At 39.3% G+C, this 26,154-nt stretch overlaps 1 protein-coding gene across 4 annotated transcripts in view; it reads left to right on the forward strand.

Annotated features, from left to right (window-relative positions):
• Nucleotides 1-21,343, forward strand: part of RCBTB1 (RCC1 and BTB domain containing protein 1) — a 48,889-nt gene extending 27,546 nt beyond the window's left edge. For all 4 annotated transcript variants that reach the window (XM_084635976.1, XM_084635977.1, XM_084635978.1 and 1 more), the window contains exons 6-12: nucleotides 5,256-5,363; nucleotides 6,353-6,495; nucleotides 9,855-10,045; nucleotides 11,395-11,521; nucleotides 12,375-12,526; nucleotides 15,069-15,199; nucleotides 20,322-21,343. In XM_084635976.1, coding sequence (XP_084492102.1) covers nucleotides 5,256-5,363; nucleotides 6,353-6,495; nucleotides 9,855-10,045; nucleotides 11,395-11,521; nucleotides 12,375-12,526; nucleotides 15,069-15,199; nucleotides 20,322-20,462 — 993 coding nt within the window. In that variant the 3' untranslated portion in view covers nucleotides 20,463-21,343. The remainder of the gene's footprint in view (nucleotides 1-5,255; nucleotides 5,364-6,352; nucleotides 6,496-9,854; nucleotides 10,046-11,394; nucleotides 11,522-12,374; nucleotides 12,527-15,068; nucleotides 15,200-20,321) is intronic.
• The last annotated feature ends 4,811 nt before the right edge of the window (nucleotides 21,344-26,154 follow it).

A 26,154-nucleotide genomic window follows, 5' to 3' on the forward strand; every position in this document is an offset into this window, starting at 1 on the left:
GGCAATTTATCGAATGACCCATCCCATATCATCCAGTCCCCGCTTCTGGCAGTTGGAGGTTTAGCAACACCCAGAGCATAGGGTTGCATCCCTGACCATCTTGGCTAGCAGCCACTGATGGACCTATCCTCCGTGAACTTATTTAATTCTTTTTGATCCCAGTTATACTTTTGCTTTTGACAACATCCCCTGGCAATTAGTTCCCCAGGTTAACTGTGTATTGTGTGAAGTAGTACTTCCTTATGGTTCTTGTATTACATGTTACTATCATGTACCCTTCTTAGTCATTTCTTTTTCTAAGATACAGTCCCTGTCATCTTAATCTCTCCTCATGTGGAAGCTGGTCCAGATGCTTAATTGTTTTTGTTGCCCTTCTTTGCACCTTTTCCAAAATAATCTTTTCTGAGATGCAGTGACCAGAGTTGCATGCAGTACTCAAGATGTGGGTGGACCATGGATTTCTATAGTGGCATTATGATATTTTCTGTCATCTTATCTATCCCTTTCCTAATGGTTCCTAACACTGTTCAGTTTTTTGGCATCTCAGAATTACCGCTTTTTCTTGAACGGTAACAGCTAATTTAGACCCCATCATTTTGTATGCATAGCTGGGATTATGTTTTCCAGTGTACATTACTTTGCATTTATCAGCATTGAATTTCATCTGCCATTTTGTTGTCCAGTCAACCCAGTTTTGCCAGATCCCTTTGTAACTCTTTGCAGTCAGCTTTGGGCTGAACTATCTTAAGTAGTTTAGTTTTGTTTCATCTGCAAATTTTGCCACCTCACTGGTTTAATCCTTTTTCCAGTTAATTTATTAATACGTTGCACAGCACTGGTCCCAGTACAGAACTTTGGGGGACCCTGCTATTTACTGCTCTCCATTGTGAAAACTGACCATTTATACCTACCCTTTGTTTCCTATCTTTTTAACCAGTTACTGATCCATGAGAGGACCTTCCCTCTTATCCCATGACTGCCGCCTTTGGTCCAAGGCTTTCTGAAAGTTCAAGTACACTATATCCATTGGATCACCCTTGACCTCATGTTTGTTGACCCCCTCAGAGAAGTCTAATAGATTGGTGAGGCATGATTTCCCATTACAAAAGCCATGTTGACTCTTCCCCAAGAAATTGTGTTCATCTGTGTCTGATAATTCTGTTCTTTACTATAGTTTCAACCAGTTTGTCCGATACTGAAGTTAGGCTTCCCAGCCTGTAATTGCCAGGATCATCTCTGGAGTCTTTTTTAAAACTTGGTGTTCCATTAGCTATTCTGTGGTCATCTGGTACAGTAGCTGAATTAAAGGATAGGTTACATACCACAGTTAGAAGAAAGACGAGTAGTAGTTCTGCAATTTCATATTTGAATTCCTTCAGAACCCTTGGGTGACTACCATCTGGTCCTGGTGGCTTATTACTGTTAAATTTATCAATTTGTTTCAAAACCTCCTCTATTGACACCTCAATCTGGGATAGTTCCTCAGATTTGTCATTTAAAAAGAACATTTCAGGAGTGAGACTCTCCCTCACATCCTTTGCAGTTAGGACAAGATGCAAAGAATTTATTTAGCTTCTCCACAATGGCCTTGTCTTCCTTGAGTGCTACTTTAGCATCTTGATCATTCAGTGGTCTCCCTGATTGTTTGGCAGGCTTCTTGCTCTTGAAGTACCCAAAATATATAGTTTTTGTCTTTTGTTAGTTGCTCTTCAAATTCTCTTTTGGCATGCCTAATTATACTTTTAAACTTACCTTGCCAGAGTTCATGCTCTTTTCTGTTTTTCTCAGTTGGATTTGACTTCCAGTTTTTAAGATGTCTTTTTGTCTCTAACCACATATTTTATTGTTGGTTAGCCATGGTGGCAGTTTTTGGTCCTCTTGCTGGTTTTTGGTTTTGTTTTTTTGTTTGGGATATATGTATAGTTTGAATCTCTGATGGTGTTCTTAAAAAGTTTCCATGCAGCTTGCAGGCATTTCACTTCTGTGATTGTACCTTTTAATTTCCATTTAACTAGTTCCCTCATTTTTGTGTAGCTCCCCTTTTTCTAAATTAAATGCTCTCTTCCCCAAGAATGTTTAAATTTAACTACATTGTAGTTGCTATTACTATTGGTTCAGCTATATTCACCTCTTGGACCAGATCCTGTGTGTCACTTAAGACTAAATCAAGAATTGCCTCTCCCCTTGTGGGTTCCAGGACTAGCTGCTCCAAGAAGCAGTCGTTAATTATGTCTAGAAATTTCATCTCTGCACTCCATCTGAGGTGATGTATACCCATTAATATGGGGATAGTTGAAATCCTTCATTATTACAGTGTGTTCTGTTCTCTCTCATCTCCCTGAGCTTTTCACAATCACCATCACCCTGGTCAGATGGTCAGTATTATATTCCTACTGTTGTAATCTTATTATTCAAACATGGAATTTCTATCCATAGAGATTCTATGGAACAGTCTACTTCATTTTAGATTTTTGCTTTATTAAACTTTATGCTTTCTTTCACATATAGTGCCGCTCCCAACCAGCATAACGTACTGTCATTCCTGTATATTTTATATCGTGTGCCATTGATTATTATCATTTCAACAAGTTCCTGTGATGTCTATTAATCAATATCCTCATTTAATACCAGGTGCTCAAGCTCACCCATAATAGTATTTCGACTTCTTGCATTTATATACAAGCACTTTGTCAATTTAGTGTTGTGCCTTCATGTGATATGATTAAATGGGACTCTCTCATTTGACTGTTTCACTACAGTTCCTACCTATATTTTATCAACTTTTATCCTCTCCTCTTTACTAAGATATAGACTCTCCTTTAATAAAACCTTCCCAAGGGATGTCTGTCCAAACCATATGCTCCTGCCATACCTTTCCCACAGCTTTGTTATGAAGTGCATTTCATCAGAAGCTCTCAAAGTGCCTAAATAACGCCTGTCTGTACTTCAGCACTTTACATTTACAAAATGCTTCACAGACATCCTCACAACAGCTCTTCCCACAGTTTTATACAGAGTTCTTCTTAATTGAATCATAGAAATGTAGGGCTAGAAGGGACCTCGAAGTCAAGTCCAGCCACTTGTGCTATGGCTGGACCAAGTAAACCTAGACCATCGCTGACAGGTGTTTTGTCCAACTTTTTTCAAAACCTTCAGTGATGGCGACTCCACAGCTACCCTTGCAAGCCTATCTCAGAGTTCAACTATCCTTCTAGTTTGAAAGCTTTTCCTAATATATAAGCCAAATCTCCCTTGCTTCAGAGTAAGCGCATTACTTCTCATTCTACCTTCAGCAGACATGGAGAACAATTGGTCAGCGTCTTGTTTATAACAACCCACAGTATATTTGAAGAGGGGTTATCAGGTCCTCCCCCCCTCAGTTGTTGTCTTTTTCTCAAGACTAAATATGCCCAGTATTTTAATCTTTCCTAAGAGGTCTGGTTTTCAAAACCTTTTATAATGTTTGTTGCTCTCCTCTGGCTGCTCTCCAATTTGTCTGCATCTTTCCTAAAGTGTGGCATCGGAATTGGACACCGTACTCCAGCTGAGGTTTTATCAACGCTAAGTGGAGCAGGACAGTTACCTCCTATGTCTGTCATACAACACTCTCTTGCTGATACACCCCAGAATGCTAGCCTTTTTTGCAGCTGCATCAAATTATTGACTCCTATTCAATTGGTGCTCCTCAGTAACCCCCAGATCCTTTTCAGCAGTGCTGGCACCTAGCCACTTATTCCCCTCTTTATAGTTGTGCAGTTGCTTTTTCCAGTGGAATACTTTGCACTTTGTTGAATTCAGACCAATTCTCCAATTTGTCAGGGTCATTTAGAATTGCAAACCTGTCCTCCAGAGTGCTTGCAACCTTGTGTCATCTGCAGATTTCATAGCATACTCTCCGCTCTGTTATCCAAGTCATTAATGAAAATATTAAATAGTTCTGGACCCAGGACTGATCCCTGCAGGAACCCACTGGACACTTTTCCAGTTTGACACTGAACCACTGATAAATAATCTTTAAGTAGTCTTTCAATCAGTTGTGCACCCACCTTATAGCATCCCATATTTCCCTAGTTTCATTATGAAAATATATTGATTTTGACAGTTGCACGTGATATTACATCTATTTCTTTCCTTCCCTATCAATCAGGCTAGTAACCCTTTCAAACAAGGAAATTAAGTTTATTTGGCATGATTTGTTCTTGAGAAATCCATGATGGCTATTCCTTATAAGCCTATTATACTCCAGGTGCTTCTGAATTGGTTGTGTAACAACTTGTTTCAGTATCTTTCCAGATATGGAATATGATTTTTTTCAGTGTAACTTCTAGTTTTTCTGGTTGCAAAGATTGCATTGATGCATATATTTTCCTGAGTCTGTAGCTAGAAGGATTGAAACTACCACACAAAGTATAAATTTATTTATTCATCTTAATAGGGTATTAAATGTGAAGCTTATTTATGATAATCTAAAAGCTCGTATGGTTAAACTTCCATTTAATACAGTGGTCCTGTGTACTTCAATACACCATGCAATCCCATTAGTTGAATTATGTCTCCTGAGTGGAGTTCTAGTGTTATCTAACTGCACTTAGGGATCCCCAAAAAGTTTGTAATGCAGCCTTGCTGGAAGCAGCCAATTGGATATCTGTTTCACTTTGCTTCAGATACCCCAGTCCAAGAGCACAGCATCACCAACTGACGGATGGGGCTGTGAGGATCCTCAGTCTTTCCAAGGTTTTAGTTTTCCTGAGAGACTTGTGGATAATTGGGTTGCACTGTACGTGTGCTGTTCTGAAGTGTCTATCCTAATGAAAACTAGGAGTAAAGTAACAAGTTCAGAACAGTGAAGTAATGGATTACTCTGCTGTTGGACATACCTTAAGTTGATCCATTGATCAAGATGGTTGCTTTACAGTTCTGTCCACTAAAAATATTAGACCAGCACAGTAAGACTGATGTGTGGGATTTTGTGGTATTGTATGTCTTCTGGGAAACTAGATCAGTACGGTAAAGGCAGGCATCTTTTAAAAAGCAAACTTTCCTTTAAAACCTGGAGAATAGAGAAGTTGGAGAAAATGATCAAATTAATATAATATGCCCTCCTCTCCATTCCCCTTCTTCTTGTTAGGTTTGTGAAGATTTGACATTATCTCAAAGGTCTTTCTCCAGACTTCTATTGTCTCTGGTTACAACTCATATTTTCTGTATTCCTACAAACAGAACAGGTAGCTTAATCTTTGTTTTTCTTAAACTAGGTATATGGCTGGGGTTACAATGGTAATGGGCAGCTAGGTCTGGGAAACAATGGCAATCAACTCACACCTTGTAGAGTGGCAGCATTACATGGTGTATGTGTACTTCAGGTAAGTCCAAAGTAGAAGTAAACCATGCATTAATATTGTATACATCTCCAAAAATTTAACCCAGTCTGAGTCATAAGCACGTTTCTAAATTCAGGATTTCAGTGTTCTAGTTCTTTTAAAATCTATTAAAGCTGAAAGATTGTGGACAATTTTTGTAATGCTTGCTTTTGTATAACCTCGTGAATGTGTCAAAATGCTTCATTGCTGAATAACCTAAATAAACTATGCATACAATTTGTCATGCAGGTACCATCTCTATATATTGTGGGGCATGATGAAGTGAGGTATAATGGGCAAACTTGTAAGGAATGATCAAGAACAGGGAAACTAAGAGGTTCAAAGGATTTGTCTTAATATCCTATGTAGACAGTGGGTTAGGAGTGAAAGGCTAGCGAGAAGTGTCTTACCGTGAAAGCTTAGGGCTAGGAGTCAAGAGATCTGGGTTCTAGTTAGGACTGTGTCAGACTTTTGTATAACTTAGGTTAAGTGGTTTTGTGACCCACCCAATTTTTTTTCTCCATTTCTACAATAGATAACCACCCCCCTTACGGGGCTGTTCAAGTCTCAGTTCATTACAGTTTGTAAAGAACTTTGAGATCTTGGGATGAAAAGTTCTGTGTAGTTGTCTAGTGTGAAAGATTCAACTGTTGTTTCTGGAATAATTACTGAAGTTTGTAACTTAGAAGTCAGAGAGACTACAAGGGGATTCTCCAAAGAAGTCCAAGGTTAAAAACCTAGGACCAATTGTTTAGCTATTGTGGACAAAGAATGCTAAACTAGATTTTTTTTAAATCTATTTATTAAGTGAAGGATTAACCAATGAATACTAAATTACCAGTACTTGGGGTTTTCTAGTACTTATTGCTAATGTATTTCATGTTAGCTTTAAGTATCCTAAATGGAGACTGGTGGAGGTATTTAACGTTGTTCAGTCAGATTAATGTAATGAGTGTAATAATTTTGTCTTCCACTTGTAAATTTACTTGCAGATTACCTGTGGCTATGCGCACACACTAGCCCTAACAGATGAGGGTTTGCTCTATTCCTGGGGAGCGAACACTTATGGGCAGCTGGGAACTGGCAATAAAAGTAACCAGCTAAGTCCAGCGCAGATCATGGTGGAAAAAGAAAGGTAACGTTGCTACAGCTAACCTATTTCTAGATTGGGTTGTGTGAGCATGCATTACGCAGTCTGTTTGTAGCTCTAGAAAGGTGTCTTGCTTTGAGTACTTGTTCCTATTGTTTCTTAATCTTTTACTATACCATACTCTTATCCTACCTTTTTTTCCCTCTAAATTCTGGACAGGGCGCTTTTGGTATTTGTAGTGGCTCCTATGCTAACCTTTGAAAGTATGTATATTCTATACATATCTGGTGCAGAGATGTAATGGACAAGGAGGCCAAATGTTAATTACAACAAGCTATTCCACCAATGACCTCTCTAATCAAAACATTTGGATTATATGTGCCAAGTTGTTATACTACATTGATTCCTACATTTGAAAAAAATGCCTGGTATGTGGTGATTCACTGGAAAGTCGGCTGTCTGGGATTCTGTAGTCAAAGCCACCAGTGTGTTCAGTAAGTTCCTCTTAACTTTGAAACACTTGGACTTATGTCAATTTTTAATAAGTGGTCTGTTCTCATTCTACCTAGTTCTGTTTGTGTAGTTCTCTAATGGGCAAACAGTCAGCATCTGGCTGCTTTTTCTTTATACAGCTAAATTTTCCATTTGGGAAACCAAGGCCATTCATAAGATGTCTTTGCATCTTATAAATGTGAGGTGGCAAAGCTTCTCAGTACTGAGCCTGCTAAAAGTTCAAAAAACTAAAGATGGTAGAAAATAGTGTGTTTTGTGAAGTACTTCTTGAAGTGATAAAGAATCAGAAACCAAATTGGATGATGGAGAACACTGGTGGAAGGAAAGATAATACAGAATAGAGTTTTATTTTTTCTTAAATAGTGGTTCAGGTGAGGTGCATGGAGAACTTAAATTCAGAACTGATCATGTCTTCAGGCATGTGTGCTTTTTTTAAAAAAAAAAAAAAAAGTCTTCCTTTCAGAAATATAAAGTGGATAATGCCTTGCTAATGATAAAATGGAAAAAATGTTCCAGAAAAAGCAATTTGTGGTACTAAATTGAGATGAATCTACCCTCCCCTACTGAATTTACCTGACTAGTCTTTCTTGGAGTTAGTGCCTATGTAACAGTGTTTTCCGGTGGGATATATTTTAATGCTTGCTGCTCCTGTTGGCTATACATACTACCCAATCTGCCGTCTATGCTAAATGCTACTAATAGAGGCTACTAGCAGATCCTGTTGAAGCGGCGTGCCATGCTGTCCCAAGGAATAAGTATGGTGTATCACTGAATTTGGGTTTTACATCCAGGGTGAAGCCTAATAGCTTAAAAGGAAGTCTGAGTTAACCTGGAGATGCAGCCTTGAAGGAAAGGATTTGAGTGCAGATGTCCAGCAGGTAAAGGACCTCTATTTATCAAAGAAAGAAAAGGTGATGTGCTTAGTGCTCTACAAGACACATGCCACCTTTGACCATAGGCACTTACATCCTAGAACAAGGACGCAGATAAGGCAAGACGAAAAAATAGGGTAGTGTCTGTGTTGGTGGAGTCCAGTTGGGGAAACAGGTAATCGAGGCCACAGTGGAGTCATACATGGATTTGAAGGCAAGGAGTGGTTGTGACCTCCGAAGGAGAGGAAGAATTATTAACGGAACTTAATCATTTTAATGTTGAGAGAGTTTGCTGTTGGTGGCTGGGATGGGCAGTCCTGGTAAAGATGAGGTTATAGTAGTGGTATTGTGGGGGGGGTGAATTGAGAGTGAGAAGAGGGAGCATGCTAAATTGTTGTAGTTACCAGCTGGTGATCCTATGTGATGCTCCAAAATCTTGGTGTCTGATGGGTCTTAATACTATTTTAAAGTGAAACAATGATTGTGTGTAAAATAATAACTTGTTTTCTTTGTAAATTAGGATTTACTCAATACTTAATTTGTGCCAGGGCTGAGCCCTGGCACCTGTCGGCTTGGCAGTTCATAGCCCCGGTACCTCTGGGCTTGCTGCATCAGTTATGAATGTAAAACAAGTTGCTTGTGCACCAGCACCACTTTCATTACAAGTTAAACTCTGGATTTACCACTGGAAGTACCAAAATTCAGGATGATTTACCGCCTGATACTCTGTGCTGAAAGACCAGTTTTGCACTATAATCTGATATTTGTGCTACTCCTAGATTGTCATATTGGGATACTGACTTTTGATATACAGAAGAAAAACTGCCAGAAAATATGAGAAATTGGGTTTTATTGGAAATTTGTCTGTCCTCCGCTGACTTCTTCTTTTTTTTTTTTTTTTTTTTAATGCGGAAAAAACCTGAAACCCTGGTATGCATATTTTTAACATGGGAGGAAAAACAAGAAGACCCAGCTTATTTTAAAACTAACTCTAGAACTTCCCTCCCAACTTTTCATTTCTGTGGCATTGTTCACCAGCTGAACAGAGATTCTGGATACGTCTTTGCAATTCTTTTAACGGGAATGTGATTCTTCTCTGTTTGTATATAATCACTTCAGATAACAGTTTAGGGATTATTTGAGCAAAGGGAGAACAGAATCTGTAAGAGTACAGCAGCACCTACAGTTCTTTAAAACAGTGTGGACGTAGGTTTTTTTAAAAACCGTGAAACGATTTTTTTTTTTTAAAGAATGTGCTTATTGAATAATGTGAATATTTAAAATGATGATCCTGTCAATTTGTTGTTTTCCAAACAGGCTTCAAACACTGGGGGAGGGGACTAAATACAACATGAGGCCAAAAATAAAGGCATGTTTTACAGCAGGCTATATCTGTCTAACTATCAGAGCCCATCCGAAGAGGGACTGGGAGATTCTTTAGTGAAGTATTTGAAGTGCTTGCTTCAAAAGGCATTTTCACTGGTACTAATAATTTAAAATGAGAGAACTAGCTCATAAAAGTGCTGTTTGGAGACAGAAGGCCTGGAACATGCACCATTAATTTGGGAATAGTTTTCCAGGCTACTTCTCAAATCTTGTTTTGTTACAAAATATAGATGTTGTAATTTCTTCATGCTTATCCATAGATTTTGCTTATGTGTACTGCGATATTTGGCGATGGCTCTTCATTTTAGAAATCTCTGCCTGTTAAGTGCCTATTGTGGGTGAGGTCTGAAGAATGTTTCTTGAAAGACTTGTGAATATCACTTTCTGTAAATGTCACTGTAATCTGATATTGCATTGGCTTATATCTCGGTAATTTAATACTGAATCTGGTTATGTGAAGGTTGTTCAGTTCAAAGTGATATCCAGCCAAAAGAAAACACAGGACTACAGGTAGCATATTCTCTGCTTTTCCCACTAACACAATTAGGTTGTCTTTAATTTTATGCTTCTGTGGTTTTAAATATACGTTATAGACAAACTGCGTTTTCTTTTGATTTTTTTTTCTATTCATAGGGTTGTAGAGATTGCAGCCTGCCACTCTTCTCACACTTCTGCTGCCAAGACCCAAGGTGGCCAAGTGTATATGTGGGGCCAGTGCCGTGGCCAGTCTGTTGTTGTTCCTCACCTCACTCACTTCACTTGCACTGATGATGTGTTTGCTTGCTTTTCTACTCCTGCTGTGATGTGGCGCCTCCTTTCAGTAGGTGAGAGCGAACTGGCACATGTTATGCAGTGCTACAGTACAAAAAAATCTAATGCTTGTATGGAACAGATTTCTTGTTTTTAAATATTTGCACCTTCTGAAAATGTGCTTTCTTCTTAGAACCTGTATATTCTAGTGGGGCAGGAGCTCCACGGTAGTGAAGGGTGAAACCAGCTTACTGTTTAGCAATCAATGTTTAAGTGCTCTAAAAAGCATGTGCACTTACCATTGTCATGTATGCGACTGGACTGCTAGAAATCCACCGTGGGAAGAATAGAATAGTCCACTGTGCTGCTCTGCTTGCATGACTCACAACTCAGCATAGAGATGAAGGGTCTGTGTTTCCTTTGGGTGCAGATGCACCTCTCATATCACACCATGAGCAGTGGCAATTTCCTGCTACTAATCCCTGCACCAATCAGCATAGCTGTCACTAATGCAGGGAAGGGCAGTTGGAGCGCACTCAGATAAATAAAAGAATAGCATTGTGGGGCACAGCACACCACATGAAATGACAACTTACTTAATCATCCTTCATGCCTTCTCATTGTAGGGCAGCCTTGGCTGAAACATACTTGCAATATATTCCAAGGGGCTCTTGCCAGTTCATGGTGGGCAGAGTTAAGGTTGCTAAGCTCATAGTTAGGTTTCCTGCAATGCCACAAGTCTCTGAAAGCTTGTGCTACTACTGACTGTTGTACATATATTTTTTTATAGGTAAATGGAGGACTTCAATCCCCATTAATCAAACACCTTTCAGAAATGCTAACATAAGTTTTTTTGGGGTTGTTTTAAAAAGTAAATCTGACTTTTTTTTTTTTTTTTTTTAAGTTATTTTTTGGAGAGCAATGTCAGCTTGGGCACCACAGGCTCATAATACGTGAGGACACTATTTTTTTTCATAGTTCGGTCCGATGTACTGCACTTCCTCGCAGGAAGGTTAATCTACATTTTCCAGACCTCCATAGGATCTGTCCAAATGCTGAAGAAACTCAGTTTGGGAGTTTGCTCAAGTGGACAATTTTAATAGTTTTCCAATAGTCTTCCAGTTTTAATAGTTTCCTTGGTAGCAGTTGCAAGGCTGTTGTACCAACCTCATTTTTCATGACACACTTATCGGATGTTATACTCTCATAATTGGCTCATAAAATGGGTGCTGACAACACTGAACCTCAGTCAGGACTACCAACATAGATCTGCCAGACATTTACTTCCTAAACATGACATAGTTACCCAGTGACCCATGTTTTCTTGACTAGCCTGTTTAATTAAGCCACTCTGCAAATGTATGTATTATTAGGCAGAATGTATTTTGTTTTCAAAACCTTTTGGTGTTTTTTTTTTTTTAAGAGCATGAAGACTCCTTAACAGTAGCTGAGTCTCTGAAGAAAGAGTTTGACAGTCCAGAAACCTCAGACCTAAAATTCCGCGTAGATGGAAAATACATCCATGTGCATAAAGCTGTTCTAAAAATCAGGTAGTGTTCATGTTTCATGGCTTCTTGGTCAGCAATCCCTCTACTGCATAGAGAGCAACCCATTAACTTGTCGTCTCAGAGAAATCCATCTGCAGTGCTGTCAAAAGTGAAGGTGTACTTAGACTTTTTAAGACTGTTCACTATTATTGAAATTGTTTAAGCTTGTATTTTGGACTGCTTGGAAGGATGAGGTTGACACACAGAGATCTTTAGAAATGAGGGGATTTGTCTGAATTAGTGCGTTGTTGTCTTTCTATTTTTCATGGACCAGTAGCTGTCGTAGAAATCTCTCAGGTAATATCACCACACAGTTACCAGATCTTTTAAAAAAACAAAGATAAGTAACTAAATCGTTAATTGCACTGACTTTGAATACACATGAAGGAGACATGCTGTTTTTACATTTTATTTCTCTAAGTCTAACTTATTAGAATGAGATTGTTACATACTAAATTTGAGAAGGGGCTGAACTGAAATACCAGTTCTTAACATTTTCTGTGTGTGGATCAATATCCAGACTTCACAGCAAGGGCCTATTTCTTTATTTAAAAAATTACTAAAGCCTTTTATTAAATTCCATGTGTACAAAACTTAATTCTTTCAAATTCTCATTTGTTGTATCACATACAAAATAATTGCTTTATTCTCTTGATGTACCAATATTACTTGCATTTGATGTACCCCAGGATTGGGAAGAGAACATACCCTTTTGGTATTTAACGACATTTGTATTTAGAGATCTTAATTTATTGTAGAGAAAATGAAGGGAAGCTTTATTTCAAATGGTCTCTAATATAGTGTTCATGTATCATATCAAGGTATGCCAGATAAATCTTCTGCCTTTCTGTTCTAGATGTGAACACTTCAGAACCATGTTCCAGTCATATTGGAATGAGGACATGAAGGAGGTGATAGAAATAGACCAATTTTCTTACCCAGTGTATCGTGCCTTCCTTGAGTACCTATATACAGACAGCGTTGATCTGCCACCTGAAGATGCTATAGGTAGCAACAGCCTTCTTTGGCCAAATTACATGATAAATCCAGTGATTCGATAAATGGACAAAAAAGTGGGGGAGTAAATGGTGCATGTTGGTCTTAGGACCACACATATGATCGGTTTCATTGTGATTACTTTTAAAGTGCAACTAAAGTAAACTCTTAACGACTTGCTACAGAAATAGTGCTGTGTAACTCTGAATAAATTGAGCAGCAAGTATCGGAGAGTAAAAGGTAGAGGAGGTGTTTACATTTCTCTTCTGAAATAAGCGTTCATCCCTTTTGCTAAATGGAATCAATTATGCTTTGAAATGACTTCAAGAAAAAAATTCAGTTACTCTATTCTACTCGGTATAGTCCCTGTAATGAGGTAATTTTTACCCAGCACAGTGAACAAGCTCTGAGTTAAATTCTAGCTTTTATAGCAACAGTTTGTGCACTTGATACTTTCCCTGTTCAATAAGCAGGGCCCCTATCTTGCAAGCACTTACACATGTACTTAACTTTTATGCACGTGTGTAGTCCTGTTGGTGTCAGGGGAACCACTTATGCTTAGGGATAAGCTCCTGTGTAAGCATTAGCGGGATGGGGCTTAAAGTAGTGAAAAGGCCTCTGTTTGTTTTTGTATGTCAATGAAGCTGCTTTTCTGAATAACGCCCAGTTTAACTGAGATGCTGTTGCGTGTTGGGGCATGTCTATGCTGCAGCTAGGGGTGTGCTTCCCAGCCTGGGGAGGCACAGGCATACACTAGCTCCACACAAGCTTGCACTCCAAGAATAGCAGTATGGACCTTGTGGCCCTGGGTGGCAGCTTGGACTTGCTCAACCCCTTGGTCCTCATGTGAGTGATTAGCCTGATTCACCACCTACTCCGCAATGTCCCCGCTGCTATTTTTAGTGTGCCACTTCAAGCACAGCTAGCCCGTGTCTACCCAGGCTGGGAGGTAGGCTCTCAGCTGCAGTGTAGACAGACCATACTTCACACGGAGAATGAAGACTCAGCCCTGGTCTACACTAGGACTTTAGGTCGAATTTAGCAGCGTTAAATCGATGTAAACCTGCACCCGTCCACAGGATGAAGCCCTTTATTTCGACTTAAAGGGCTCTTAAAATCGATTTCCTTACTCCACCCCTGACAAGTGGATTAGTGCTTAAATCAGCCTTGCCGGGTCAAATTTGGGGTACTGTGGACACAATTCGACGGTATTGGCCTCCAGGAGCTATCCCAGAGTGCTCCATTGTGACCGCTCTGGACAGCACTCTCAACTCAGATACACGATTTGTTTGCCATTGCTCTGACGCAGGGAGGGGCGACTGACGACACGGCTTACAGGGGTGGCTTACAGGGAGTTAAAATCAACAAAGCGGGTGGCTTTACATCAAGGAGTATTTCAGGCAGGACTTCACGGAAGGTTCCAATGAGAAATGGTGCACCTAAGTTATTGTTCTTATTGGAACAGGGAGGTTAGTCTGGCCTCTGATTGATACATGGCTAGATTTACCTCGCTGCACCTTCTCTGTGAGTGACTGCAGTGTGACCTAGAGGAATGAGTCCCCTAGACGGGGGGCGGGGCGGGGTTTGCAAATGAGTACAAAACAAATCTGGTCTATTTCTTGTTTTGATGCACTCCATCTATCTTTTACATCTTTGGCTGGCAGCAGACGGTGCAGAAGGACTGCATGCCATCCACATCTCATGGCTGCTCGGCAGAAGATGGTACAATAGGACTGCTAGCCATCCTCATCTCTTGCCTGTCCAGCAGAAGATGATGCAGTAGGACTGCTAGCAATCCGTATCGCCTGCCTGCTCACCATAAGATGGTTCAATAGGACTGACTGCAGGACTAAAGAGAATGACCTGATCAGGTCACTCTAAATTTAGTCCCTGCGCCCATGTCTGCCCAGGCGCTCCTGATCGACCTCACATAGGCGACCAGGAGCACCTCGGACACAATGATGATGGCTACCAGTCCTGTTGCACCGTCTGCTGCCACAAGGCAATGGGTTGCTGCTGCTGTGTACCAATGCAGTACCACGTCTGCCAGGACCCAGGAGACATACGGTGACAGTGAGCTGAGCGGGCTCCATGCTTGCCGTGGTATGGCGTCTGCACAGGTAACTCAGGAAAAAAGGCGCAAAACGATTGTCTGCCCTTGCTTTCACGGAGGGAGGGAGGGAACGGGGGCCTGATGATCTGTACCCAGAACCACCCGCGACAATGTTTTAGCCCCATCAGGCTTTGGGATCTCAACCCAGAATTCCAATGGGCAGTGGAGACTGCGGGAACTGTGGGATAGCTACCCACAGTGTAACACTCCGGAAGTCGACTCTAGCCTCGGTACTGTGGAAGCAGTCCGCCAAGTTAATGCACTTAGAGCATTTTCTGTGGGGAGACACACTCTCGAATATATAAAACCGATTTCTAAAAAACCGACTTCTATAAATTCGACCTAATTTCGTAGTGTAGACATACCGTCAGTGTGGAGCTTGCCTTGATGCTGTAAAAGCAGAGTTTGAAAGTGGCTAATATAATGGCATTTTAATTTCAGGACTTTTGGATTTGGCTACATCTTACTGTGAAAACAGATTGAAAAAACTGTGTCAACACATTATCAAGAGAGGAATTACTGTGGAAAATGCATTTTCATTGCTCTCTGCTGCAGTGAGATATGATGCAGAGGTAAACTTCTAAAGATTAAACTCACTAAATGGACTACCTCTTTTTGACCAGAACCATGGAGCATAGCAGACAGCTTTTAATCTCCATTTTGATTTGAGGGAAAATTGCTCGTTGCACTGAGAATTTGAACAGTAGGGTTCTGGTGCTGTTCCTTGGACTTTGTAGCCATTCTGTTCAGAGTGAAAGCCATATCTTTGTATTAAACTTTTAGTAGACGACAAATTAACTAGCACGTTATATCTATATATACACACACAAGACTTATTTAATCAAGCCATAGAATGAGGCACAATATAAGTAACTTTCATATTGTCTAGTTCATGGTAGCCATTTTACGCTGTTTTGCTTAGCTTCATAATGCATCGCTCCATGTTATCTGGAAAAAAAATTCTGTGCTGAAAACTTTCCATCTAGAGGCTGAAAATATTACCTTGCAAATAAAGGGCAGGCTTTAAAAAGAAAGCAAAACCTGGAGATTCTAAAAGTCCTGCTGATTGGTTTTAGAACACTAATCTTTGCTTAATACGTTTAAATATGTACACAGTACAAGTTGCAGCTTTTTAAATCCTCTTCATGTGTTTGGGATTTTTCTTGTAATATTATTGATGGGAGGGTACTGACAGCTGCGTCCAAACTTTTGTTAACAAAGTTGTTTAGAAGTAGGTGACATAATAGGCATCAGATGGATCTATTTGCTCCCTCTTGATTTACGCTTGAATATAGACATAGACATCAGAGTTTTTGGTGCCATGGAAACATCCATTATCTTGTACTCAGGGTAGACTGATTTAAATCAAAGCAATTTTAATCAGCAATTTAAATCAGCAAGCAGGAAACTTTGATTAAATCATTGATTTTAATCTTGTTTTGCATTTGTACTTTTCTTTCCTAAAGAAATTGAGTCTCACTGGTTGGTAACTATTAAATGTTGATTTGCAACTAAATGTAGCCTTTACACTAAATGTGGTACTTTCTACTCACCAGAAAGGTACATGATATAGATATCCACATTTATTTAAGAAATTATGTATCTTAAAATAACTGTATTCTGTCTTAATTTTTGCCTTTTAATAAGTTAGAAAATGGTAAATGATGCTTTACATATTTCTTAGATTTTTTTATTCAATAGATTAATTTTTTAGTCATGACTTTGTGTCGAACTGCATTTGGTTGGAAGTCGGAATGCAATTAAAAACATACAAACATGGTAATTTAAAATTGCTTTTCATTAGTTAAATGAAACTACCTTAAATGTGCTAGATGCATAAGAAAATATAAGTTTCTATCAATACCTGTTTTGCATTTAAAACATTGATTTATGCAACAAAGATAGTATCTGTAATTAGTGAAATAAACTGTTCTCCTGGTGACCCATCTCCTTCAAGATTTTAGAATTAGTAGAACTCGTCCTCTCACCTGGTTTTTGTTTTTCTGGTGTATGGTTTCTGAGGGCACAAACAATGAATTAGATGTTGAGTAAGTGGTGTAGCCATTCTCATGGCAGTTCTTATTCATAGATTGGAAGAGGAAAACAATATTTCCTGTTTTTTTCCAACTCCCAATCAGTGTCTTGGTTTTGAAATAACCAGGCATTGAGCTGAACTAGCTGAACAAACTAAAATGAAAAATTTCCTCTGTACCTGTAATTCTCTACTGCTGTCAAAGCTGGTTTAGCGCTTCAACAAACTGAGGAAGTGAGCTGTAGCTCACGAAAGCTTATGCTCTAATAAATTGGTTAGTCTCTAAGGTGCCACAAGTCCTCCTTTTCTTTTTGCGAATACAGACTAACACGGCTGCTACTCTGAAACCTGGTTATATATTGTTTAGCCAGTGACTTCTACCAACTCACTGGTTTGGCTTTTTTTAAAGGTTTGGCAGCAAATATGTACTGCTTTAATATTTGTATTCAATTTACAATTATTTTAATAGACTATATTAAGTTTAGGCTTTTAATATAGGTTGTCATAACTTTATATATAATTTTAAATACACTTTTCTTTTTAAAAATAACTATTTTTCATTTAAATCAGTTTTAAATTAAATAGGCTTATCTTGACTTCTTGAATTTATTTTTATCCTCCCTGAATTTAAAGTGCATTTTCCTTTTATGTAGTGCGTAGTTCCTTTAAATATTTGGGAACCAGAGACTACAATTCTTGAAATAGAAAGACAGTTGTGTCTGGGTATTCAGGCATCAAATGTTTTTGGTCACATCCAGAATGACCATATCCAAATTCTTTAATTATTGAACTGATAATGGAAATAAGTTTATTTCATTATATTTAACTTAACAACAAAAATCAGATTACAATCAAAGTACAATACATTTCCAATCCTTCCATGTAAAATCTGTTCCTACAATGGAATAAAATGGCAGGAAGTAAAGCTCATCATGGAGCCAGCTAACTGAACTATGAAGTCAGATAAGTGGTATATGAAGGGGAGATAAAAATGACATTTTTCTCATTATGAAGTTAATATTTAACTATTTTGCTGTTTAATCAGATCAGCTGGCAGACCACTCTCCTAGGGTCTGCAGGTCCTGAAGGTATTTACTTGTTGATTTCCTTTGGCATTTGTTACTCAGACTAGCCTTTGTTACCAAATGTGCAACTCTGCTGCAGCTTGCTTATTTTCTATAGGTTGTTCACTCTTATGAAAGAGTGTGTTGCTTCGTAGATCACACATCACGTGCTTTGTAGCAACCAAAATGCACATATATATCCATGCGCCGTTGTGCGTTCCTCAAAGCTTAACAGCAATTCTGTTAACAGATGAAGTTATCTCAAACCTTTTTGTTTTGGAGATAATAGACACAATACAGAGCTTTTTATTTTAAATGGAAGGTTATCTATTTTAATTTCACAAAGGCAGGTGTGACATCCATGAATGTGGTTTGGGAGGTGAAGGTGAAATAGTCCTGCAGAATGTGTTTCCCATGTGCCATCATGATTCTCCCTTTTAAAGAGTGGGGGAAGAAACCGTTACTCTGCTGCAGGATGTACGTTCTGCCTTTTGCTAATTGAGGTTTGTGTACACAGTCTGCCTTACTGATTGTCAGGTGTAAAAGCTAAACCAAAGAAAGATGGAAGGCACTGCACTGTGGTTCTGAGCTTTTCTTGGGCATCTACAACATTCAGAAGACTGATTTTGAAATGTCTCTAGAATCTATAATTACATATGCAGTAAGCTAACTGGCAAGTTCAGATGACTTTAGTAATGAAGTTAGTTCCTGGGATGTCCTTTCTCTAGAAAGCATCAGTTAAAACTGCATCATCTATTTAAAATACTTCCATATCATGAAATTATATACTTTTCCAGTACTGAGGGTGCAGTATGTTTCTCTGGGATTTATGACTGGCTGAATTGTAATGGCCAGAGTTACACTGTAGGTCCAGTTTCTCCCTGTAGCTAACTAATCACTGGAAGTATCTTGTGCCTCTATCATTTATACTATATACACTGAGGTTTTACTTTGTGATCCAGTGTGCAAATATGACTTATCTAATTTTTCTGCAGAATTCTGAACTTTCCAAAGTCTTATTGTAATGATAACACTGCTTGTATTTTTGTTACTCTGACTTGGAGTATGGGAATCTTATTAATAAAGTACTGTAATACAGTAAATGTGTACGTGATGAATTTTTATTTAAAATCAGTTTAGTCCATTTGTTATGAAAATTCACAGCTATGTTCGGCCTTTCATAAACCTGTTTCTTATTACAAAGACACAACACAAGCCAAGACATGCATGCAGCTCCAGAGATCCTAATCTTAAACCAGTGCATTTTCTGTATTGCTGTGTCAAGAAATGTTGACTTGGTGTCAATGAGCTAACTTTCCATCCTGGCCTAGAGTGCAGAAATGCAAATATGGCTTTACCTAATCACACTTGCATATTGTACGTGGCTTGACTGTCTTTAAAACTATTTTATATGTTCAGTAGGCTGGATACTGAAGTTAGACGAGACTAGATGGAGTCTGTCACATTGACGTTCTACTCCATGGGGAGGCGGGATGGAGGGGGAAATACTTAAATAGAATGCAGTAGTCCTTACTATAACAGATTATCTGAACCTAGAATTGTAGCAGGAAAGAGAATGTTCCTTTCTAAATGGAACAGTTGTCTACTTTAATCATCTGATCATCTGGGGTTTATGGCTGACTTTGCTGTGGGCTGCAGAATTAATAACTCTGTGTGTAATATTAATAATATTAATACCTCTGTGGGTGCAGTGTGAGAATTGTTTGAGGCACTTTTTGATCTTTAGATGAAAGGCACTATGTAAATAGTTAGGCACTATATAAATAGTGGGTCAGACTTTAGTGAGGCGTAGAATTAAAGTATGGGACTTGGGCTGCCTTGTACCCAATACATTCCTGCTAAATATTTTCATGAGAAACAAATAGAGCCATTTCAGTACAGGTTTATTCCTAGTGGACATAAAGGTGTCCTGCATGAACTTTACAGATTTCTTTAAAGACCTCTCCATCTAGATATTCTATGCTGTAATTTGCTTTTTCTCTAAACCAGTGCAACATCACTCCATTAGGGAAACCAGTGCAACTTTGTATTTAGACCGGGCTTTAATGTGGAAATGGAAGAACTGAATTTTCTCAATGCAGTCTTGGGTATCATTTTTCAAAGATGGCTTTTACTCATCTTTCCATTAGCTGTCAGTGGAATGTAGATATAATTTCCACCCTGGATGCTTCCTCTGAAATAGCTAAAACCAATCTAGTCTACAAACACTCTTAACAAGGGTAGGGGAAACTTTTGAGGTGAGATAAGGCAGTTCACTCTGTCTTAAGTAAAATATACTAGTTTGAATAGTACATGGCGTCTCAAACTGAGAGTTGTGAACATGTTTGAAAGGGTCAAGAGCACCTTCTTTTCTTTATGGCTAGTTTGGAGGATCTATTTTTTTGTTGCAATGTGGGGCACGATATGGAATAGGTTGAGAACATCTGGGAAAATGTATTTACGTAGCTCTCTAATCTGTTTATAATTCCACTGTAATTACAAAAGATATGTAAAAGCATTTGAGCCTGGTTCTAAATAGTCTCTTATGGTGTAACCAAAGCTAATAAAAAGGCTTTTGTTTTGTTTTGTTTTGTCTAGGATTTAGAAGAATTCTGCTTTAAGTTTTGTGTCAATCATTTGACGGAAGTGACACAGACTACAGCGTTTTGGCAAATGGATGGCCCCCTGCTAAAGGAATTCATTGCTAAAGCCAGTAAATGTGGAGCCTTTAAGAACTGAAACACATGGCTGTAAGTTTTGGATGACGTAGGGTTGTACCAGTCATAGTTGGTTTGCTGTATTCATGTGTAACAGGCTTGTGTAACCCTGCAGGTGAAGAAAAACAAACCAAACCTAATTGATTGCATTATATTGGGGTTATAAAACTCTCTACAGAAACTGCAGCAAATATTCTGTGTGCTGTATCCATGTTTTTAAAAAAGTGAACTGTTGCAAGAGATGCAAGTCAGAAGGTTAACATTAACTCTCATTTGGAGAGCTGGAAAACTTCATGTTGCTGTTTTTGAGTTTACTGTACTTTTGAGGTGGGGAAAAATTGAAGCAGGAGGATGGTTTTGAGTGGTGATGAGAGGATTAATCATTTGGTGCCAGGAATTGGGATTTCTTAAATTGATCTGTTGGGACCTCCAGGGAATTTCAGCATAGGCTGAACTGAGCCATTGAAACATTTCATATAAATGTTAGCTCTGTAGCATTACCCTGAAGGAACAAACAGGACTGATTTCTTTGTATTGTGGTTGCATGATTATGAATTTGTAACAATTTCGCTATGTATAAATAATCAAATGTATTCAAGGCTTAGAGGAAACTGCAGAAGACATGTCGCTACAAAATATGCTCAGAGCAAATTTACTAATCGAGTTGGAAGTAAAGCTGCCCATCGGGGATACCTTAACATGCAAATGGCAACATATAACCTAGATGTTCAAACATTATTTATAATAGTCATTGAAGGACATATTGCCCTGTTTTGAGGTCCAAATAAAGTTAATTAGGCTATTCTAAATAAAAGAGCAAACTGTTGGAAAGGTTTTTTTTGCATTGGAGTATTATATAAAAAACTTTAAAATTACATGTAATAAAATTACACTTTTTTCAAATTGTCTGCTGTAAACTCTTCTGACTTGAAGAAATGTCATTATCTTTTATTACATCTACCACAGAATAAAGTTACAAATAGTGTGGCAAATGTGTATTGACAGAATCCAGTCCCAGTCCAGCTTTACATGCCAAACAAGCGGTGCTACACCTGCAATCCGTACTTCAGGAAATAGAAAAGAATTTATCCATGTACATACTTGGCCTCCATCAATGGTAATATGTCTCTCTCAAATGTCAGTGAATTTATCATGACGCTCCCATGAGGTCAGGGCTTAAGTGTTTGGGAAGTGCCTAGCACATAGTGGATGCTATTTTAAATAATTAAAAATAGTAGAAAAATATTATGCTCATTTCTCAGAACTGAGGCACAGTGACTATCTGCCCATGGTCACACAGAAGAATGTGGCAAAGCAGTGAACTCAGAGCTCTGAAATCCAAGTTTCAATGCTTTAACCACAGAACCATCCTTCCTCTCTGATTTACGACAACTCTCTCGCATAGCGTTGCAGAGATCAGTATACCTGGCTTTTATCATTATTGTGCCAAATAATCTTTGGCGTGTGATATTTTGCATTGTGGATTCTTCTTCTAAAGTAATGCATTTAACTGCCTCAAAGAATTTATTTTGCAAGCCAAAAACAAAACAAATAGTTCAGAGAAACAATGTGAATTATAGTACTAGGAAAAAGTTGGTTTGGGTGGGGCAGCGTTGGAAATGAATAGATTGTCCTCTAAAGGAAACTGCTTTCAAGTTTTAGTCAATAGTGTAGTTTTTTCTATTGCTGTAAAACAAGAAAGAGTTGTAATTGAACTTAACCCTGGTCTACATTACAAAATTACTTCAGTATAACAGCATCACTTAGGGGTATGAATAATCCACACCCCTAAGCAACATAGTTACACTGGCCTAAGCGCCAGTGTAGACAGCACTATGTTAGCAGGAAGAGCTCTCCCGCCGACATGGCTGCTGCCTCTTGTGGAGGTGGAATTACTAACCTGACAGAAGAGCTTTCTCCCATCAGCTCAGAGAGTCTTCATCAGAAGCACAACAGCACCGCAGCTGAGCCTCTGTACATTTGTAGTGCAGACCTGCCCTGAGCTTCCATTTTATTTAGATCAGTTGTGGCTTTGTCTTAATTTTATTCCATATAGGACAGATGTGCACCCCATTAACAGTTTGGGTCTTTCTTCCCACTCTAGTGGCTGTTCTGCACAGAAAGTTTTAGTGCGTTTCTGCCAAAAATGTGCAAGTTCTTTAGCTAAAGCAATAGAGGTTTATGCTTTTAGAGCTCGTGGGTCCTGGGTTCAAGCCCTACTGACAACCCACCTCTGCGTTTTGTGATCCTCCTATGGATCCATGGGGAAAACCAGTCAGTCTTTGGGGAAGAGGGGTAATTGGCTTGTCTTTCCTGCCACCTGAATAAAGGCAGCCAGTCAGAGCTGCCACATCTTTAGTTTTATTTGCTTTTGGGGGGGCAGCTAGCTTCTAGATTAACAGAATAGATTTTAGTTTTGCATCTAAGATAAAGGCAAAAAGTTCAGGAGAGTTGGTAGTTTTTTAAAGAGACATTTATTACAGGCATGAGCTTTTTTGTTTTGTATTTGTTTTCAAACTTTTTAGCACTAATTGGATGACTGACATAGTGAACATCAATGTAAATGGGGTAGGATATTAGGCTAAAATAGAGGAAATTAGTTAAGAATTACTTGGCCAAGTTAGATGTTTTCAAATCAGCAGGACCTGATGAAATAAATCCTAGAATATTTAAGGAACTGGCTGAAGAGATCTCTGAGCCATTAGTGATTATCTCTGAAAACTCATGGAGGACAGGAGAGATCCCAGAGGACTGGATAAGGACAAATATATCTATCTATTAAAAAAAGGGAATAAGGACAATGCAAGGAATTAGACCAGTCAGCTTAACTGGGGCCTATACTAGTGTAATACTATTGCACAAAAAGTGAACATCATTCTGGGCTGTGTTAGCAGGAAAGTTGTAAGCAAGACATAAGTAGCAATTCTTCCACTCTATTCAGCACTGATAAGGCCTCTGGTGCAGTTTTGTGTCCAATTCTTGGCACTACACTTCGAGAAAGATGTGGACAAATTGGAGAAAGTCCAGAGGAGAGCAACAAAAAATTATTTATGGTCTAGAAAATATAATTTATGAGAAGATTTGAAAAAAAAACTTGGGTTTGTTTAGTCTGGAGAAGAGGAAACTGAGGGGTGACCTAATAGTCTTCAAGTACATGAAAAGTGGTTATAGGAGGAGGGTGATAAATTCTCCTACAGTCCTGGCTCTGTGTGTCCCTTAAGCAAAATTTATGCCAGTATCATCTTGCTTAAGGCATTGCCATTCATGATAATTCACGTAGGTTGCTGGGAGCTGACTCAGTTCAACACATTCCACTTGCTTGCAGTATTGTACCTTGGGATTCTCTATTCTCCTAAAGAATCTCTAATCTACTAGACCACTGAACAGAAACTGAGCATTAGGATTAGCTATAGAAATGGTAGATGATGCATCATAGACAAAGGAAATGCAAGGACTGTGCAAGATTATCACTAGCTCAAACTAATCTGATCCCATTTCATTGTTCCTTCCTAGCACTTCTGATTGCAAAAAACAATGAATACATTAACATGAAATTGAGCAAAAGGATATTAAGATTAGAATTGTAATACTCCTGTTGGAACAATTTGAGTTTGTTCTCTAAAGTCTGAATTGCATCTGTTTGGCTGATAGGGACTCCCTACTCCCATATCCAGTGGATTCTCACCATGCTTTCAAACTTCACTACTTCACTTGATGTAAAAAGCCACAAAGGAGTGTCTTAAAAGTGAATGTAATAACCCCTTTCACGCCATGATCTCAGAAGTGCTTTACAACCCATGAACTATTCTATGTATTACAGCATAAGGGAAGTAAACTAAAAATTATTATTTTTCAGATAGGAAAACTGAGGCACAATGAGGTTTAGTGACTTGTCAACTGCCCAGTCAAAAAGAGAGGAGGCTAGGTTATCTGTGATGTGCTGTAATCACTTGGAAATGCCCCTGCTTAGCCTGTAAAAGAAACAGGAGAAAAGGTGGGTTTCTACACTGAAGTGATGAGACCAAAATTCTGAACTGAAAGGAAACTCTAACCATGAAAGTCAATGTTTGTATGAGGGGTGATTTCAGTTCAATTATTGTGCCCAGGTTTAGGCACCAATAGATGTTTGAGGGTGAAGCGTTGGCAAAGAAGACTTCTCAACCAAATTTTGTATATACTTTGATTAGCTGAAGCTCTCATTAACTTCCTCTTTTCCCTGTGAGGTCAGAGCCCATCTTACTGCCATTGAAGTGTTGCCATCATCTTCAATGGGAGCAGAAACTGCTAAAGCACTAGAAAACCTCTACTCAAGCCAGATGCCACATCACTTGGGATGCCTCCTCTGATCTGTACATGAACACAGAACAAATACATTCTTCTTTGAGGACGTGCTTATGTCCATTCCAATATAGGTGTGTGCTTGCCCCAAGCACGACCACCGGAAAGTTTTCCCCTCACTAGTATCCATTGGGTTGGCTCTGGTGTCCCCTTGAGTGATGCACTCATAGCACTGGTATAAAAGACCCTGCTGACCCCTCAGTTCCTTCTTATCACCCAAGACGGTCACTGGAACTATGACTCGTTCTTGCTGTTGCAAGTACTCCTCAGTCAACTTTTCTCTACTCTTAGCCCTGGTCTACACTAGGAGTTGAGGTCGAATTTAGCAGCATTAAATCGATTTAACCCTGCACCTGTCCACATGACAAAGCTCTTTTTTTCGACTTAAAGGGCTCTTAAAATTGATTTCCTTACTCCACCCCCGACAAGGGGATTAGCGCTTAAGTTGGCCTTGCCGGGTCGAATTTGGGGTACTGTGGATGCAATTAGATAGTATTGGCCTCCGGGAGCTATCCCAGAGTGCTCTATTGTGACCACTCTGGACAGCACTCTCAACTCAGCTGCACTGGCCCCTGGTTAAAAGAGCACCCAGGACTACGTCGATGATGGCTACCAGTCATACTGCACTGTCTGCTGCCAAAAGGCAATAAACTGCTGCTGTGTAGCAATGCAGTAACAAGTCTGCCAGCACTGAGGAGACATACGGTGACAGTGAGCTGAGCAGGCTTCATGCTTGCCGTGATATGGTGTCTGCACAGGTAACTCAAGAAAAAAGGCGCAAAACGATTGTCTGCCTTTGCTTTCACGGAGGGAGGAAGGGAACGGGGGCCTGACGATATGTACCCAGAACCACCCATGACAATGTTTTAGCTCCATGAAGCACTGGGATTTCTACCCAGAATTCAAATGGGTGGCAGAGACTGCTGGAACTGTGGGATAGCCACCCACAGTGCAACACTCCAGAAGTCGACGGTTGCCTCGGTACTGTGGACGCACTCCGCCGACTACATGCACTTAGAGCATTTGTGTGGGGACACACACAATCAACTGTATAAAAACGCTTTCTACAAAACCGACTTCTATAAATTTGACCTAATTTTGTAGTGTAGACATACCCTTATTGTATGTACAGTAACTCCTCACTTAAAGTCATCCCGGTTAATGTTGTTTCATTGTTATGTTGCTGATCAATTAGGGAACATGCTTGTTTGAAGTTGCACAATGCTCCCTTATAACGTTTGGCAGCCACCTGCTCTGTCCACTGCTTGCAGGAAGAGAAGCCCGATGGAGCTAGCAGGTGGGGGCTTGGAACCAGGGTGGACCGGCAGCCCCCCTATCAGCTCCCCTAAGTTCCCTGTGCCGCAGCCACTCAGCAG

The sequence above is a fragment of the Lepidochelys olivacea genome (genome assembly GCF_965140295.1).
Source record: "Lepidochelys olivacea isolate rLepOli2 genome assembly, chromosome: 1".
NCBI lineage: Eukaryota > Metazoa > Chordata > Testudines > Cheloniidae > Lepidochelys > Lepidochelys olivacea.